At 44.2% G+C, this 19,033-nt stretch overlaps 2 protein-coding genes and 1 pseudogene across 5 annotated transcripts in view; 1 reads left to right on the forward strand and 2 right to left on the reverse strand.

The window, feature by feature from the left end:
• PTPN21 (protein tyrosine phosphatase non-receptor type 21) overlaps nt 1–8,604 on the reverse strand; it is a 59,978-nt gene extending 51,374 nt beyond the window's left edge. The window contains exon 1 of the mRNA XM_007462731.1: nt 8,425–8,604. Within this exon, the coding sequence (XP_007462793.1) occupies nt 8,425–8,604 (180 nt within the window). The remainder of the gene's footprint in view (nt 1–8,424) is intronic.
• Nucleotides 1,081–1,374, reverse strand: LOC103078116 (HIG1 domain family member 1A, mitochondrial pseudogene; annotated as a pseudogene).
• Nucleotides 8,605–18,779: 10,175 nt separating the features above from the next.
• ZC3H14 (zinc finger CCCH-type containing 14) overlaps nt 18,780–19,033 on the forward strand; it is a 40,297-nt gene continuing 40,043 nt past the window's right edge. For 2 of the 4 annotated variants that reach the window (XM_007462733.1, XM_007462735.1), the window contains exon 1: nt 18,863–18,914. In XM_007462733.1, coding sequence (XP_007462795.1) covers nt 18,879–18,914 — 36 coding nt within the window. In that variant the 5' untranslated portion in view covers nt 18,863–18,878. Of the gene's footprint in view, nt 18,915–19,033 lie in introns of all 4 variants that reach the window. The other 2 variants (XM_007462732.1, XM_007462734.1) reach the window with 2 other exon arrangements.

Raw genomic sequence — 19,033 nt, forward strand, 5'->3', positions numbered from 1 at the left:
AAAACACTGTCAGTTCCCCATGTCTGCCATTTTGTAACAACTCACAAACCTCCCCATATGAGCAAATTCATCTCAATTCCATATGGTCATGAGACCACACTATTTTTTATTTATTTTTGTGTGTGTGTTCACTTACTTTAATAACACTACATTTACCATGTTATCACCATGGAATGTAAATTCAGGTTAGACAAGAGAATTTCACAGGTACAACAAAGCATTCTGTAGTATACCAAAGTTTGTGTAATGTCTGACCAAACCAACTTGCTCATAAATCACTTCCATTACAGGTAATATATTTAGTTTAACATTTATGATTCTTTCAGAGAAAATAAACAGACTGCACACAATTAAAAAGTATTTTTCATTTACCTTTGCATTAGCACTTAAAATACACACTTCTATTTCAAAAGGCCATTTCAAAATTATTCTAATATAACAGCAGCAAACTATAATTCTGCAATTACAAAACAGCTAAACGGGGATCTACAGTTAAGTTATTCTCGTGTTTACAACTATGATCCTGAAACAGATACTACTTCAAAGCAGCTGTTACCAGCTCTTTAGGTTTGGTTTAAAAACACACACATAGTTGCTGGGAGGTTTATAACGTTGTACTCCGTGCACTGTTCTGAAAGGGTTCTTCAAGAGCCAGCCAGACCTTAAAAACAGTACTCCGTCCACAAGGCAGTCAGAAAGAGTTAAATTAACTGGGGTAAATAGGACTCCTACATTACATCAAAAGCAGATGACAGTCTGCAGCAACTGGGAGCATTTACAGGTTTGGCATGTTGTCCTCTTTACAACTAATTTTATCAGAAGAGTTTAAGAAGGTGGACATTGTACCACTATCAAGTGCATTTAAAAGTGACATGTTTTTGTGCTAATCTGACTCCCCTGAATGACCTAGCTAGTGAACTAGTCACTAGGCAAATCAAGCCCGCAAGAAAGGAAGCCAATATCCAAATTACCATGTTATTGTCCGACCCACAGAATTTATTTTCAACATAAACATATAACCTCAATATGAGATGTCTAACTAAAGCAAGCACCACCAAGACAAAGACAGCATCTCCTCTTCTAAGGTTTAGGTTTTGCCCAGAATTCTTGATACATGGAATAGCCCATACCAAGAGTCATTGCTCCCACAACAAAGCCTTGGGCTGCCACGCGCATGTGGATCAGGTGAACAGACATTTTAGTATTGACCCTGTTCTTCAATTGATATAATCCATAGGCAACGATTGCTGCAAAACCTGCCATTCCAATGGGGACAAATGGTGCCTCTCTAGCTTTTCCGGTAAGTTTAGATCCCTGATCTTCATCATATGAAGAAAGAGAAACATCTGTGTCACTTGACATAGTGATTGAAGAATCTTCAGACAATGGCACAACGTCGCAGCCTCCTACCGGCTTCTCGAGACCACACTATTATTATTATTATTTTTTTTTCTTTGCGGTACGTGGGCCTCTCACCGTTGTGGCCTCTCCCACTGCGGAGCACAGGCTCCGGATGCGCAGGCTCAGCGGCCATGGCTCACGGGCCCAGCCGCTCCGCGGCATGTGGGATCCTCCCGGACCAGGGCACGAACCCCTGTCCCCTGCATCGGCAGGCGGACTCTCAACCACTGCGCCACCAGGGAAGCCCGAGACCACACTATTATGATAGACCATTGGTGACAGAGATTCAAAGACATCTCCAATGTCTCTTAGGTGAAAAATCCAGCACTGAGAGAAAAACATCTCAGACTATCACCCCTTAAATTTATTAGAAATTAAGTGAAGGTTGAATATTCCATTTCTTTAAGTAAACAGGTGTCCAAATTCTATAATAACTTGTGTGATAATACATTATTCTAAAATGCATAATATCTCCATGTTTATATGTATAGTCCCTCTACTTATATATATGACTAGTTATTAATTATCTAGACCAAGTAAGACAAATAACAGAAAATCTAAAATCAAGAAAAATCCTTGCTCATTTATAATCAGGTTTGGACTTTGGAAAGCTTTCTTTATCTAGGTAGAGAGGCCAATCTAAGATTTACATTTGCTTCAGATGGTCCAATAGATCTATTTACTGATCCTTGTCTATATGTCAGTCTTACCTGTTTTATAACATACATACCTGAATGAATAACTACTCAGCCCAAAGGTTAAAAAGTTTGCAGGTATTATACTCTTACCTTACACATATTTCAGCTATTTTTAGAGTCCAAATGAAAACAGCTAGTACAGAAGGAAATGTGCATGAAATTCTTGAGGTCGGCTCAGATAACAGTCAAGATAGGTCAGTGGATATTTGGAATACCTAAGACTGATTTAAAATAAAACACTCTGAGGGCCAAGAACACTTTCTAAAGTTGTGCTTGAGTAATGGTTTGTATTAAGTGCATGATTCCTCTCTATTCCAACAAATCCCTTAGCCAAAAAATTTCTCCATTCGTCAGAAAACATAAGAACCTGTTCAAAGTTCAGCAGAGAAGCTGACACTCCCCTGACAGAGCAATCTAACCTCAGAGAGTCTCTAAAACCCTTTTTCTAAGTATTTCAGAAGAAGGCCCAAAATGAAAAAGAAATAAAATCTAACGAAGAAAGGTTTTTTTCTACCTCTGTTCAAAGTTGGTAAATGTTCAACTCTCTCCAGGAAATAAAATCATACAGCAAATAAAGGCTGACTTAACTGAACTGCAGTCTGTGCTTATCAGTCTAAATTCAAAACACGAACCTTAATTTTTAAACTAAGTAGGCACTGATTCAGCAACCATGTACTATGAGGTACAAGGCACTATTCCAGACACTGGTGATACCACAGTCCTGCTCTGATGGAGTTTACATTCCAAAGGATAAAAACTTGACATATGTGTGATGCACTTCAAATACAATTTTAAAAACATTTTCTGAATATCTGTGATAAACCACAACAGAGTAACCAAATATCAAAGCCTATAATTATAATTTTAAAATGAGAGGCCAAAGTAAGAACTTCTAAGTTTTGTTAGACTTTTCAACTTATTCATCAAAATGCCTTGGAGGGGGCTTCCATGGTGGCACAGTGGTTGGGAGTCCGCCTGCCGATGCAGGGGACACGGGTTCATGTCCCGGTCCAGGAAGATCCCACATGCCACGGAGCGGCTGGGCCCGTGAGCCATGGCCGCTGAGCCTGCGCGTCCGGAGCCTGTGCTCCGCGACGGGAGAGGCCACAACAGTGAGAGGCCCGCGTATCGCAAAAAAAAAAAAAAAAAAAAAATGCTTTGGAGGTAACCTTAGGGGTGGCTTAGGATCAGTCTCAATTTCAAACCTGTTATTTAAAAAAGTTATGTATGTAGGCCATACCTGCAGACAACAATGAGGACCCTCCTTCCCCTCTACACAAAACACTCAGAAATAGCTGAAAGGAAACTGCCCTCTAAAATTTAAGTTATAAAACTAACACATAATGTGTGTGTTATCATATCACAGAAGAAGCACAAAAAATTACCTTCAAAAGGTTTCCAGAATTTTTTTTTTTTTTTTGGCCACGCTACATGGCTTACAGGATTTTAGTTCCCCGACCACGGATCGAACCCAGGTCACCGCAGTGAAAGCGCCCAGTCCTAACCACTGGATGGTCAGGGAATTCCCCGAAAGGTTTCCAGGATTTCTAAAACGTCCCTGTTTCCTAACGGGAGATTTTAAAACTTAAAATAAAAACTCCAACCAAATGTAAATTTAAGCCGAATAAGGACATTAAGATAAAGATTAAGATATATAAGAAATAATATTTTGCAATGAATCTAATTAAAACCCATGACAGCATGATTAAAATGTGATTATCAAACGTAATATAAGATTTTAAAAGAATTCTTGAAAAAGACATACCCTAAAGAAAATACATAAACCTTAATCCAAAATCTCATTAAAAAATTTTTTTTTGTTTAAATCCTAGGGGTTAGGTTGAGGGCAAGAGGGAAGAAACAGAGAAGTAAACCCTATCAGAGAAGTAAAAACCTACTGAAGCTCTATTTGAGGGCAATGAGGCAGTGACATTGTACAAATTAATTTCAGCTGGCATGAAAATAGAGGTTCAAATATTACTGCTAAATTACAATGGTATACTAGAAATTTAAGTTTAGCAACGTAAGAAGTGCAATTACCAGTGGCTGCTGTACTTATTTGTACTATAAGAACGTTTTATAAAACAAGCATGTATTCATCTCTTAGTAAAAGGAAGAAACAAAGATATTTACAAAAGCAAGAAGTTAATTTGAAGAGGTCAGTCACCACAATGTGGAAATGGGAGTCACAAATAATAACAGTGCTGAAGAATAACACTTACTGAGTTTCCTAAATACTAGGTCCTCTATTAAATGTTTTACATTTAAGATTGTATCCTCACAACCACTGTCAAATAGACATTATTATCATCCCCAATTTACAGATGAAAAACCATTGGACTTGGGGAATTAAGTAAGGTGCCCAATGTCACACAACTGGTAAGTGGCAGCTGGGATCCAAACCCAGGTGTTTCTAATCCAACTGGCAAATGTCTTAACCACTCTATTAAACAGCCTTCTCAAGAGGCCAGTAGAGGCAGTGCCCACCCTAGCACAGCCCAGAAAGGATACACAGAGGAACTTGTCTGGTCCCTGAGGCAGTACTACTCCCCTTACGAAGATATGGAAGGTTTTCTGGGCAATTTCCCTTCTCGGATTCCAGGCTCACCAAGCAATTTCTGGTTTGCTCCAGCTTCCACATGGCCTGCCTGAAGGGAGATCATGGCCTGGCCAGAGGGCACACATTCTTGGGGCCCCTGGTAGGTCCAAATCTCATCGTAAATTACTGAACTTGCAACCTGGTTTTACAAATTCTCAACGAGCTGGGGTAACGCAGGTCTTACTCTCTGAAACAGGTTCTTAAGGCTGACCACCTCATTCTAGATTGTGATATTCAAGGACACACTGCCCCATGGGAGTAGTTATGCCCAGCTGATACACTCCTCTCTCACCACCTCCATCAACCCTCTCTAACATATACTTTCAAAATTAGAAAGTTTTCTAATTCCCCTTAAATTCTGTAAAGACTCCCATAGCTTCTCTTGAAAAAGTGTTATGAAACTCAATGAATGATATGCAAGGAACTTCAACAGCTCTGAGAGGACGGTGCTGTAATGACCAGCAATATTTTCCTGCAGCAATCATTTTTCCCCCCATTTTTAAAAGCCACTTTCCAGTTCAAATATGGTGGGTTTTGAAAAAAGTTGACAATCTAAGTTAACTATATTGGATACAAATATATTAACCTTTTTGTTTGTAGTTCCTTAATGTATTATCAAATACCTCACACAGTCAAAAAACAATGAAGACTGACAAGCCTCATTTAACCACACATTCAGCTTAAGCAATAAAATATTACCCATATAGTTGAAGCTGCCAGGTACAGCATTACAGTGGTATTATCGTATAGCCCTTATAATTATCATAATAGAAGTGAAATGTTATTCAACGAAGCAAGGAAAGTAAAGATTTTTCCCCCCAGCTTAAATTTGGGCAGTAGCAAAGCTTATCAGCCAAATCTACATGCTATGATAATTCTGAGTTTCCTTGACGGGAGAACACTGCAAGATAACATACCACTCTCTCTTGGTATGAATCTCCTAAGTGATGTATGGACACAAACTAAGAACAGGTGTTGCCCTGACTCAGATGATTTCTAAACAGTCATTGGGCAAGATTAGGCCTGGGCCTAAGCCATCTGTTTACATGCTACAGAGCAGAGCTTCTGGAGCTTTGAAAAGTTTCCTATACAAACTTTCTAACCATGACTGTCCTTAAATGTTGGAAATAGTGGGACGGTCTGTCCAGGGGCAAGAGATTTTCTAGAGACCACACCTGTTCCCATTTAGAGCACTCTTCCCTTCTGTTAAAAATCAGTCTCGGCTTCCCTGGTGGCGCAGTGGTTGAGGGTCCGCCTGCCGATGCAGGGGACGCGGGTTCGTGCCCCGGTCCAGGAAGATCCCACATGCCGCTGAGCGGCTGGGCCCGTGAGCCATGGCCGCTGAGCCTGCGCGTCCGGAGCCTGTGCTCCACAACGGGAGAGACCACAACAGTGAGAGGCCCACGTATCCCAAAAAAAAAAAAAAAAATCCATCTCATTATATACCCATGGCTGTATGAAGTTGCTTGTTCCTGAGTCTGATAACCTCAAACAAGGGATGGCAACTTCTCTGGGCTTCTTGACTAACAGAGAAGCAAAGCAATGCCTGTGGGTTCAGTTCAACCTGTATTTATTAAGCCCATTCCACGTGTAGTACTTTGGGTACAAAAATAAATTAACCACAGTTCCTCAAGCAGCTGACTCTAGTGGTTGTACGCAGACCTGGTGCATGAGAAAGAAATTACAGGAAAAAGAAACCAAAATAGGAAAAAAGGAAAAATGGGTGAAGGAAGCAAAAAGATGGAATGAATGCAAGTAGGCAGGACCAGTCACTGAGGTCGGCGCTCCTGGTTTACTTTCTCCTTGGGCCGCTGCATTTCAGTTTCCTTCTAAGGTTCTCCCTCTGTTCAACCCCAAGGGGTATGCTACATCGTTTTCTTCTCTCATACCATCTCCCAGGTTAACTGGCCTAGGCCAAGGATCCCCAAATCTCTTTCCTCCAGCGTGGATCTCTCACCTGCACTCCAGACCTGCACATACTTTACCTGCTCAACATCCCCAGTTGGCACCTCAAACTCAGTACGTCTGAAACTGAACTCACCACACACCTCTCCCAGCTCCCCTCAAACCTGCTCTTCCTTTTGTGTGTCTTCCCTCAGCTATATAGTCCCCACCATTTACTGGAAACCTTAGGATCCACCTGGACCCGGGCGAGTCCCTCCACATTACTTGATAGGTAGGTCCTGAATATCTCCAGATGCCACTCATTTCTCTCCAGCCCCATCCAAACCCAAGTGACTACCATCTGCACTGCAACTCTATTCCTTTCTAGTCATTTTCCAAAAGGTTCACGCTTCATAAAAACAATCACACCACACGCCTATTTAAAAACTCTTCACTAACTTCCCCACTACTTTCAGGACAAGCCCAAACCCTTTAACACGAACCCCGCATTAGGTGGCCCCTGCTCTACAACCTTTCCTCTGCCTGTGTCTTGGGCCTTGTGCAGTTCCTTTGTTGGCATAGTCTTTTCCAGCCCTTGAGAGGCCCTCCCTGCCCCATCTTCAGGTCCCAGCTCAGACATCACTCGTCCTGGGAAGCCTTCCCCTTTGCTGCCTCTCCCTGCTGTCTATAGCACCCCATCATCACATGCATCATGCCTGCTTTCTTACTGGTATCAACAGTAGGGTGAGCTCCTAGTACGTATGAGCTTGGCACTTAATAAGTCTTTAATAAAGGCTGATCAAATGAATGGGTGTTCACCAGGGGCACAGCTTATCTATTCCTGACTTTTTATGAACTACACCATTAGCAGGATTTCCAGTCAAGGCTACAACATAGGCATTTAAGTGAAATAACCCGTTCTTCCATCTTTCTCTTACCCCAGAACCAGGCAGCCAAAGACTGGAAGGGTCCTGGGTTTAATTAGAGCTCTTTTCTTCACAGGCCTTACACAGCATTTTGAATTTAAGACACTATATGGATACTTGAGGACTTCACAACTTCCTACAGACTGGATTAGGGGTTTTCTAGGGCAAACTTCCCTATGATTACTGTAACAGACTATAGTTATTAGAGCTATGGCTTTACATGCACATTAAATCACAACCACAGGCACCACCGTTATCCCATGGTTCAGTTGAAGGAACCAGAGCTCAGACAGGTCACATAACTCACGTAATGTTAAACTACTAATTGATGAAGAAACCAGAATTCAAACCGAGGCAATATGTCTCTCGAATTTTGGCTTGGCCTGTGCAAAATAATCAATGAATGTTGAATGAACGAATGAAGTCAGTAAACTATACTAGATCAGGACGACCCATGTGGCATTACACCAGAAGACCAGAACTACTTGGATAATCCAAAATGCATTCCTTTTTTTTTTTTTTAACGTGGCTTAAAACAACCATTTTATTTTGCTCACAATTCTGTGGGTCAGGAATTTGGGGATGACTTGGCTGAGTGTCAGCTGGATGGCTGGGGGGGCCCCCGAAAGGATCCATTTCCAAGATGGCTTCTTCACTCAGATTCCAAAATGCATTCTTATCTCATTCTGGATAACATTTTGGGGGAACATATAAACATTTTCAAAACTCAGGCATTGGTAATTCTCTTACGGGGCACACCCAAGCAAAGACCTCTTTGCTCTGTATTATTCCTTCCTGGTGGGGAGAAGGGCTTACAGGCTCATACTTTGAGAAGACAGTCAGCGTGCCCGATAGTAGCTGGGAAGTAAGGAACAAAGCCCGCCCAGAGAAGCCTGCAGCCTTTTCTGGGGCTTACCTCCCGCAGCTCCAGTCTCTGGGCCACAGCCTCTAGGCTCTCCTGGCCAGTGCTCTCCACGGACAGCGTGAACTCTACAAACTCATTGTTGAGCAGCTGGATCCGGGCAACCAGGCAGCTCTTGCTGGATACCGTGTAGCGCCGGGTGCGTTTTAGTTTCAATCCAAATGGCAGTGGCATCTTCTTCTCCCTTCAAGAGTTGGAGGGGTGAAAAGGGAAAAGCACCGCCACCAATCCAGTGGTGGTAATGGCGAGAGAAAGCAATCCTGTCCTGAAGGGAGGAGTACTGTACAGTCTCCGGCTGCTCACCCAGCAGCTGCTGCCGCCATTAAAAAGCAACTGAGTCTCCAAAGACCAGGTGATGGGAGCACCCACGCCAGTGCTGGGGAAAGAGGAACACCGGTTACATAGGCAATAGCAAATCTGCGCTTTGTTTTCAAAACTAAAAATTAATAAAGCTGTATCTAAGCTTTCCCTCTCTTCTGGAAAAGTAAGGCATTAGCAGGATCCGGGAGGCAGTGGGGAAATTTATCATCAGAGCTGTGTTATGCCCTGGGTCAGATTCCACCCCTCACTCAATCCCACAGATAGTGGTGACAACGTGTGGCTAACTTCAGGATTAAATGAGATAATGGCTGACACTACTATAACCCCAAATTTAGTAGCTAGCATTAGTGGTCCTCTTTCTATTTTAGATAAAGTTTTTTTTTTTCATAGTTAACTCTTTTTGGCTCCCCGATACTCCAAATATTAGGGTTCTTTAGTCCTTAAGTGAGATAATTGCAAAAAACCTCCAAAAGAGCTACGTTCAATTCTCAGTCCCAATTAGGCAAATTAACCCTGAACCCGAATGGAATAATCCCCTGTAACACATGGCAGCTGTGAGGTTCAAACGAGGTGAACACTTAACAAGCATTTGTAGAACTCTCTGGTTTATAAATATTTACGTCACTAAATCGATTTATTTATAAACAAATTATAAAAGACCCTACAAATGCTTGTTATCGGATTACCACCAGACGCGTGTTAGTTCTGAAAAGCGTGGCCCTGGCCCCGGCCCCTTTCCGGATGGGGACGCCTAAAGAGGCGGTGAGCCTTCACCTAAGCGGGGCCGCAGCCCAGAAGAGGAGGGGGGCAAGGCCCTTAAACGCCCTCCCGAGTTAACGCTGGGAGGACGCTGCTCAACAAGACCGTGAGGCCAAGAAGACTAGGGATAGCTCCGGCTCCTCCCTCGTCCTCCCCCCACGGAAAAGCAGGCGGCGTTGCCCGAGCAACCCACAGCCTCAGAGGCTCCGGAACCCTCCGCCTGCGACCGCGTTTCCGGACGGATGCTCTAGGAGAGTACAGGCTCCCGCTGATGCCGGAGGGAACACTTAAAGGACCTGGCTAGAGCCCCAGAGGCGAGGGAGAGGTTTGGGTGGGGTCCGTTTGAATCCCGATTTGGAGTTTCAGGACCCCCGCCAAAATACGCGACTTAAAACTTTTCTAAACAACACCCGTTGGTGGTACCTCCTGGGCGGAAGCAAACTGGCCTTGAGCGGCAGCTTGGAACTTTTACATTGGCTGGATTTTTGTTCCCCTAAACGAGTCGACCAAATCCCAGATAGTTCCAGAATCCCGGGACGGTTCCCACTCTCCGTTGTCTTCTGAACAGAGGCTTCCCCCGAGGATGAATCGTTTGGCAAGGCTCGGCCGCGGCTGGTTACCCTGAACTTGGGCCGGGAACCGCGCGGAGGGGCAAGGGCAGCCCCCAACCCTCTCATCTGGCGGACACAGAACTCAGGCCTCGGGAGAAGCGGCTTTCTCAGCCTCACACTAGGACGGGCTGAGTTGGGAACCGATCCCAGATTCCTCATTCCCAGTCCTCTGCCCTTTTCCGCTTTTTCTACTGCGTCTCAGCCCCAGAGGTGATGGGCACTCAGGGCTGGGGGGTGGCAGAGTTAGAGTATATAGTTTAGCTATTACACTAGGCTTTGCCAAACTTAACATTTTATAATTCCATTCCACAAAAGTGTATTGCGTCTCTGAGTACAAGGCAGTGTAGTGGCCCTTTAGAGAAATCTAAGACGAGTCCTAATAAGCCGTCCTTGCTCTTAAGGAGATTACAAGCATGCTATAATTACATACATGGCTGTATCTCTAATAAGGACCCAACCACGATTTTCTGTTTGCTTTTTGGATTTTGTTTTGGTTTTGAGCTCTGTTTATCTCCAGATAGTAAGAAAAATAAAAGTTAAAAACCAGGAATAGAGGAGGAAGGCCAGAGGAAAAAAAGAAAACTAGAACTACATAAAGAATTGTGTTAACATTTGTCGTGTACCTTTGTAAGGTAAAAGCACCATACTAAAGGGGGTAATAGAAAATAGATATTACGAAAAGACATGGACTCCACCTGCAGTTTTCAATGCTCTTTTCTATGTCAGAGTATAAACCAAATAGATAGCTGAGGCAAAATGAAAGAAAAAAAAAATCAAGAAATGAGAACTTTAAATAATAAGCTTTCAACTGGGAAATTGCCTGATAAGTTATGAGTGTTTGTATAAGTTTTAAAAGATTATATATACATATATACTAAATACCCTTTCAAGTGATTAGATGGTAAATTTTACATAGAAATTGTGGTAACTGGAAAGAGGACATTAAGTACAGAGGAAAGATGAAAATTTGCATTGGGGGAGTGTTCAAATATGGTATTCTCTTCACTGCCTTGAAGGCAGTAGATACTACACTATATAAAACTATGCCTTGTAGGCAGTAGGTACTACACTATATAACTTAATCATTAACTTAAGCTCTGATGAAGCAAACAGAGTAAAACTTTCAGTTGTCCCTGAGTGTGAAATGTTTTACTGAATCAGGGATAAAGAAAAGCCAATGTTTTCTCTTTTATTTTGGTAGATGTTATAATGTAATTGAAAAAGCTGAAGGGTGTGTGTGTGTGTATCAGATGCAATTTTTCCCCAAGATCTATCCTTAAGAATAGCTTGCTTTTTGTTTATTAAGACGTGTAAAAATAATGTTCTTAATAATTTACAAAATTAACAATTGACACATTTAATTTTCAGTTAGGTGCAGTATTTGCTACCAAATGATGTCATAAAGTTATGAATGTTTGGATAGAGGAGTAGAAATTTAAGATGCTTTGGGGGGATGTCTGTTTCGGGTGTAAAATAATATGAAACAATTTGAAAGGTAGTTGGATCTGGAATTCTAACGTATCTAACTACTAAAGTAAACAGAAAATTCATAATTAGCTTTTGAAGGAAAATACTAGGAGATATTTTGTTTCTCTACAAAATCACTTTGTTATGAAATAAAAAACAGGTATATATTAAATTCTGTTCAAGGTTTCAGAAGGCAGTCCGAGATATTTGTGAATTCATTTTAATGTTTTTACATCACCTTTCAGAAGTTCCTCAAATACAGTTTAATTCTGAATCCTGTAGTTTCCCGCCTTGTTGCTAAAGTCCTCACTACACGTAATTCTGCTAATGATGCTTTCAAATAAAACAATCACTAAATGAGTATATGACATTTTTAGAATAATATGTAGATCTATAGCATTAAATCAAACCCATGTTTCTCCTGAACAAAACATTTATGCGTAGAACTCGAGAATAAAATGTGCTAGGGACAGCAGACAACTACTTTCAGAGTAAAATTTCTATCATATCCCAAACTTAAAAAAAAAAAAATCTGTCAGCAACCATTAGGCATACAGCGCTTGTCACCTGGAGCACACGGAGTGTTTTGAACGTGTTTGCGAGCATATTATTATAAGGCTTTCTCAGCAAAAAAGAAGACGGGCATGCCAAGAGCCGCCAATCTAATCGGGATTTGCAGAAATCACAAGTCGGAATTTGCAGACCCAAGAATTCTTTTTTCCAGAGTAAACAATCTTTACACCAAAACCAAAACAAGTCATCACCACGAAACAGTCCTTCCCTACTCGCCTTCTCGCCAAAGTTACCTAGCAAATCTCGCACTTAATATTCTGAGGCACAAATATGCCTAAAACGTTTAAAACTCTGATCCAGAATTAAGCCGCTACAATCAGCCGAGGCGTTCAGAATACAAGTTCAAGACCCCTTTAGAAATTACTCAAGTAGATCAGAGAGAACCTGGAAAAGGAAGACTTTTTTTCTTTGTTACGCTCCTGCCTTAGGTCTGGGAGCCGGGACCCATCCTCCAGGACTCCGGGGCCGGCCGACGCGCTCCGGGGTCCCGGCTCGCGGACACACGCCAGCGCTCGGCCCCGCGCCCGCCCGCCGACCGCCGGCCCGGGCCCCGCGCCCTCACCTGCTCCCGCTCCCGCATCCTCGGGGCCGCGCGCCCCGTTCAGCGGCCCGCCTCCCGGGGCCCCGCCGCGCGGCCGCTGCAGCCGCGCCCGCACGCCAGCCCGCGCCGCGGCGCGCTCATGGGGCTCGCGCGCCTCACTTCCTGTCTCCCCGAACTCGGCCCGCAGAGCATTCCCCCGCGCAGGGTCCCGCGGCGGCCGCGGCGAGGGGAGAGGCCCGGAGAAGGGACACGCCGGCCGGCAGCGCCGCACAAAGAAACCGGCCGGGGGCCGGGGCAGCAGGAAGGCGGGCGGACGGGCACAGGACGCGCGGCCGGAGCAGCAGAGCGGCCGGGGCCGGGCGTCCCTCCCCCTGGGCCGGGCGGGCGGATCCGGGGAGGCGGTGGCTGCCCGTGACCTCAGAGAGTTGGAATGCGGGCGGCGGAGGCGCGGACAGCTGCGCCCGGCCGCCGGGGAGGGGGCGCGCCGCGGCTTTTTTTAATCCTATGACCACTTATTTTAAGAGTTTCCAAATAAAGCAAGGCTTTTAATAAAAATGAGAGGAGGGGGATATTATTTCTGTGCCATGTAAAGGGTTTTACTCCCGTGTTGTTCTTAGGTGTTCTGTAAAATTCTATTATTGCTGGAGTTGTTCGTTTACTCTTACACATTTCTGAAAACAGTTCAAACATTCAATTTCTTCCTCCCATGCTTACGTCTAAGGATATAGCCCATAAAAAAAGGAAAAACACTGATTGGTAGTACAGGGTGGCAAAGTCCCCTTCCCCTGAAAAGGGTTAGGCCTCAAATAACCTGTAGGTCTTCAAAAGAGCTGTATGCTTAATGCAGTACAAAGTAGAGCTCTTAAGGATGGGGAACTCCAGAGTCAAATTGGGTTCAAATCTCAGCGCCAACGCTTACTTAGCTGGGTCGCCGTGTGCGAGTTTCTTAACCTTTCTGTGCCTGCTCATCTCCTGTAAAATGATAATAATAATCATCACTATCTGGGCTTCCCTGGTGGCGCAGTGGTTGGGGGGTCCGCCTGCCGGTGCAGGGGACGCGGGTTCGTGCCCCGGTCCGGGAGGATCCCGCATGCCGCGGAGCGGCTTGGGCCCGTGAGCCATGGCTGTTGGGCCTGCGCGTCCGGGGCCTGTGCTCCGCGGCGGGAGAGGCCGCAGCAGTGAGAAGCCCACATACCGAAAATAATAATAATAATAATAATCACTATCCAGTAACTTGTGTGAAATGTTTCATTCTAAGCCCTATTAGCAATGTTTATTATTACATGGTATTATTACACTGCATTATTATTTTTATTACTGCATGGCAACACTTAAGCCAAGGAATAAAATTCTGTGTCCCTAACACCATCACAGTAGGGTGTTTCACCTTTCCTTGGCATATGGTTTGAGTGATTGGAGCAGAGAAATTTTTATTATGTAAATTTTATTTAAATGATTTTTTTAAAAAATATGTTTGTTTCTGGAAAGCTTTCTTATGTTACATTTCATTTAGATCTCATTTTGTTCAACAGTTAATAGACACTTAGTGAGTACTTACTCATGGTCCCTGCTCACAAAGGACTTCTAGTCTAGTGGGTAATAAACCTACACACCACACATACACATGACAAACAAGGCCTAAGTGGAAAGCACCATCCTGGAAGTAGGAGTGCGATGGAAGAACAAACCCCTGGCAGGACTCAGCTTGGGTAATGGAGCTCAAGGCAAATAGGATTACATGTGCTTCTATATGGAAGAAAATCAATCAATTCTGCTTATAATTGAATTTCAACTGGACACCATGAGGGGGTCAATTTGTGTGCAAAGAAAAGAGAAAATGAGTGGCTCTCTGGTCTCCCCAAATAGAAAAACTGAAATTACGTGTAAGTCTTCTCCATCTCCAGCCTATCATCAAGGCCTGCCACTTCCTCCTTTGAAACGTCTCATGAATGCTTTCTTTCCTCTTTGTTCCTGAATGCCTCCCTCCCCGCCATTCTAATCCAAACCTTCATCCCTCATCATTTTACCTGACTTACTGCAACAAGGGCGGTCCCATGCCTCTGGTTTCTGCTCTCTCTTCTTTCCATGTGAATACCAGGCTTACGTCTCCTCCCAATGGACCCCTAAGGCTAAGCTGTTCTGCCTGACCTTTAGGGCCTTTCTAAATCGGCCTCAGCCTCTTACGGACCATCCTTATTCCTCTCTTCTCCCCTACTGCCCCCATCAAACCGTTTCTCCTGGCCCAGAGCACCTCCGGCCCCCCTTCCCTTTGTCTAAGCCTTCTGTTGCTCTCCAAGCTTCAATTCAAGGCTCTGCTTCCAACACAACTTGCTAGCCACCCCATTCCACAGTGATCCCCACACTTGGCAAGAACGTTAAAAACTGTTTCATGTAGGCTTCTTTTATATCTCCTAGAATTCCTAGGACACTACTGGGCAGAGGGTAGGCACTAAATAAAAACTTGTTAATTGAATCGGGAAGAAAATAAAAGAATTTTAAAAATAGAAAATGATTGTAAAACCCAAGCGATGTTATACACTGAGCTGAACTTCCTCCCTCACAGTCCACAAGTGCCACTTGCTGACCAAGTCCTTAAGCTCTATTTTCCTGCAACCATGTTAATTTGACAGTAACAGCCCCGTGACAAGCCACTTGAACAAAGGCTTCAAAGTGTTCGGCATGAAATTATTATTGGCATCTGTTTGTATGGAAGGAAGTGAAATAATTTATATGGTTCAACCCCAAAAGATACAAAACGGTGCAAGTGAAAAGCCTCCTTCTTACTTTCCTGCTCTCCTCCTGGAGGTAACTGGTGTTACCACAATACTATGTACCCGTCTACAGAGAGCGTGTAGATGAATAAGCAATTACATATCTGTCTGTATATTTACCTCCTCTTGCTACCCAGAAGTGATATACATTCTTCTTCCTGTGAAGGTAATTCTCTTTAATACAAAGTAAACATTTAAAAATTTCTACAGTAAAAAGATGTTCAATAAAGGGAAAGAAATTGTGGTTTTGGTGGTACACTGACTGATACCTCCTTAGGGGTTAAGAAATTAATCTGCTTTGATACTTGGTGAGTACCCACTATCTCTCACTATATAAATTACTATGATGATGCTGGCAATATATTTGCTCAGTGGACAAGAGAATGAAGAAAAGTATGTCAGCTTCAGTAGCAAAAGCAATTGCTGTGACTGGAATTCCCAACACTTAAGGACTTTTGATCCAAGGGTAGACATGCCATGAGATATTCACTAATGAAAAAACTTGCCTATTCAAACCTCATCTCTTGGAAGCCAAATGCTCCAAAGAGAAAGATAAATAAGATGTATGGGGCTTCCCTGGTGGCACAGTGGTTGAGAGTCCGCCTGCCGATGCAGGGGACACGGGTTCGTGCCCCAGTCCGGGAAGATCCCACATGCCGCGGAGCGGCTGGGCCCGTGAGCCATGGCCGCTGAGCCTGCGTGTCCGGAGCCTGTGCTCCGCAACTGGAGAGGCCACAACAGTGAGAGGCCCGCGTACCGCAAAAAAAAAAAAAGTTAAAAAAAAAGATGTATGGCCCTGTTCTCAAAGACTCACCATGTGAGGAACAGGTGAATATATAATTCTAGTAGGCAAATATACTTAATGGGTAGATATTCTAAGTGGAGTGATATTCAGTTTATCACTATGATCAGCTTCTCACTGAGTCTGGAAGGAAAAATAAAAAGTTCATTAGGCATTCAAAGAAAAGAAGAGAAAAGCATTCCAGGCTGAAGGACACCCCCAAACACCTCTCTTCTGCCCTCCTCTCCCCCCCGACACTTGCAAATGATTTGCAGCACCGAGCTGGAAGGCTGCCCTGAGAGGAGGCTGGAGATGCTAGGGGGCCAGTGTTAGAAGACAACGGACTCCATGCAACTGGGGTTAGTACTCGACCTCTTTGACTTCAAAACCAATGCTCTTTTTAGTAATCTTCTCTCTTTGAAAAACAGCCCAGAGCCCTCAACTGGGATTCATTGAAATCTAGTCCTCATTGTCTCCTAGAGCAAAATATGTCATTCCACCTGAACTGGAGAGAACTTCCACGCCGGAAAATAATTCTCATTGTCCTGCTTAGTCTTTTTCAAGTTGAATACCACTAGTCCCTTTAATGGTTTCTTTCAGGCATCATTATGATCATCTTCCTCTGGATGCAATGTGTTTTATGAAGATGCATCTTACAGGGAAGCACCTGTAACAATGTCAGACCACTGAACACCATCGGTTTAGTGGGGTCATCCCCTCTGTGATCCAGAAACACTCCTGAGATCTAAATATGCAAGTTCTTAAGCAGCCTGCGAGTCTCCTTCTGCAGTTTTAAATGGATTGTCTTGAAAGTTGACTCTTTCTTGTATACATTTAAAAAAAAAGTTTTACCTATTCTGAATACATTTTAATGAAAACATTCTCTATTTTTCATAAAATGTTCTTTCACTATTATCTAAATATTGACTAAGGATTTTGTATGCAGTAATGACAAAACATGTGTTTGCATTCTTAGTTCTGAAATGGTGGGTAAAGAGATAAATATAAGGTGCCTGTCTTTTGGATTGTGAATGTTGTGAATGCAGGGACTCAGTCTCACTCATCTTTGTGCTCTGGCTCGTAGCACAGCATCTGACTCAGGGTAGGCATTTAATTTTTAATCAACAACCATAGTACTGCAATGAGCCAAGCACAGTTCGAAATACTTCCCAACTATGAACTTACCTCATCCTCATAATAACTCTATGAAGGAGAAACTAGTATCATACTTATGTCACAGATGAGGAAACTAAGGCAGAGGGGATAAGCAACTTGCCTAAGGTCTCAGAGAGGGTAGCAGAGCTGGGATTCAAACCCAGACAGCCTGGCTCCAGGGTCCCTGTTCTCAGTCACTCTGCTCTGCTGCCTCTCATCAATGTTGAATGAGTGCATGATCATTGGATTTATCCGTGAGGAATGCTTTTGTAATGTTGGTCATTAATTAATTTTATCCTTCAAATATTTAATAAGTGCTTACTAAGTGTCTAGCGTCCCCAAAGAAAATCTGGAGAAATACAGACCTACAAGGAGTTTATAATTTTGTTAGAGAGGACAAACCCACATGTGCACACACACATACACGCAAATGAGATGAACATTACAGAAAGGATAGTGTCATACTAGTAGCTCCCACATAGACATTATAGTAATTCCGAAGAAAAAAAGGATTCTATGAGATGAAGGACCGTGTGGCCGACAGACCCTAGGTGGCCTCAAGATTTCTGCCGCTGCTGTTTACACCCTTTGTAATCCCCTCCCCTTGAGTGCAGGCAGCACCCGTGATTTGCTTGCAGCTAATGAATATGCACGGATGAAGGATTTTGCAATCTAATTTTGTAATTAAGACCCTAAATCAGTTGATTTGGGGGTCAGGGTCTGGGAAGCCCTGACTTAATCAAATGAAAGCCTTTAAAAGAAGGACTGGGCCTTCCCTGAGCTGAGATCCTCTCTTCCCGGGCTTGATGTAGTGAGCAGCCATGTTGGTGAAGCCCTTGGCAAGGAAGTGTGGGCAACGTCTCTGACCTGAGGGTGGCCTCCAGACAACAGCCAGGAGTAAAGCTGGGGCCCTCACTCATAAAGCTGCAAGGAGATTAATTCCGCTTACAACCTAAATGAGCTTCAAGGTGGCTTCTTCCTCGGTGAAGCCTCCAGACGAGAACACAGCCTTCCTGACACCTCAACTGCAGCTTTATGAGACACTGAGCGGAGAGTCCAGCTAAGCTGTGTTCAGATTCCAGATCCATGGAAACCACAAGATGGTAAATGTGTGCGGTAATTTGTTATGCAGCAATTAAAAACTAATGAGACCACTTCAGGAATTAGTAGATATGGGGAGAGGGGAGTCCTCTCTCTACGCTTACTTTGATTCTAAGGTTTTACCGCGGCTCTTCTCGCGGCCAGCAGAGGTCGCCAGAGTGCCGGCTCCCCGGGCCCGAGTGCGCGCAGGCGCAGGCTTAGGCGCAGGCGCGCTCGACTTGGCTCGAGCCGGTGGGGGCGGGTCACGCAGAGCGCGCGGCCGGGAGCGGCGGTGGTGGAGGCGGTGAGGCTGCGGGCTGGGAGCTGGAGTCCGGCTCCCAGTAAGCGGAACCCTTCGCGGTGCTGAGCCCACCGCCGGCCCCGGAGCCATGGAGATCGGCACCGAGATCAGCCGCAAGATCCGGGTGAGGCCCGCGTCGGGCGGGGGTGGGAAGCCGGGCCTCAGCGGGCGGGCGGGCGCGCGGTTGTCAGGAGTAACGGGGGGTGTGGGGCCTGGCCTGGACGCCGCGGCCTGCTTGTCGCC

The sequence above is a fragment of the Lipotes vexillifer genome, unplaced genomic scaffold, assembly GCF_000442215.2.
Source record: "Lipotes vexillifer unplaced genomic scaffold, Lipotes_vexillifer_v1.1 scaffold883, whole genome shotgun sequence".
Taxonomy (NCBI): domain Eukaryota; kingdom Metazoa; phylum Chordata; class Mammalia; order Artiodactyla; family Lipotidae; genus Lipotes; species Lipotes vexillifer.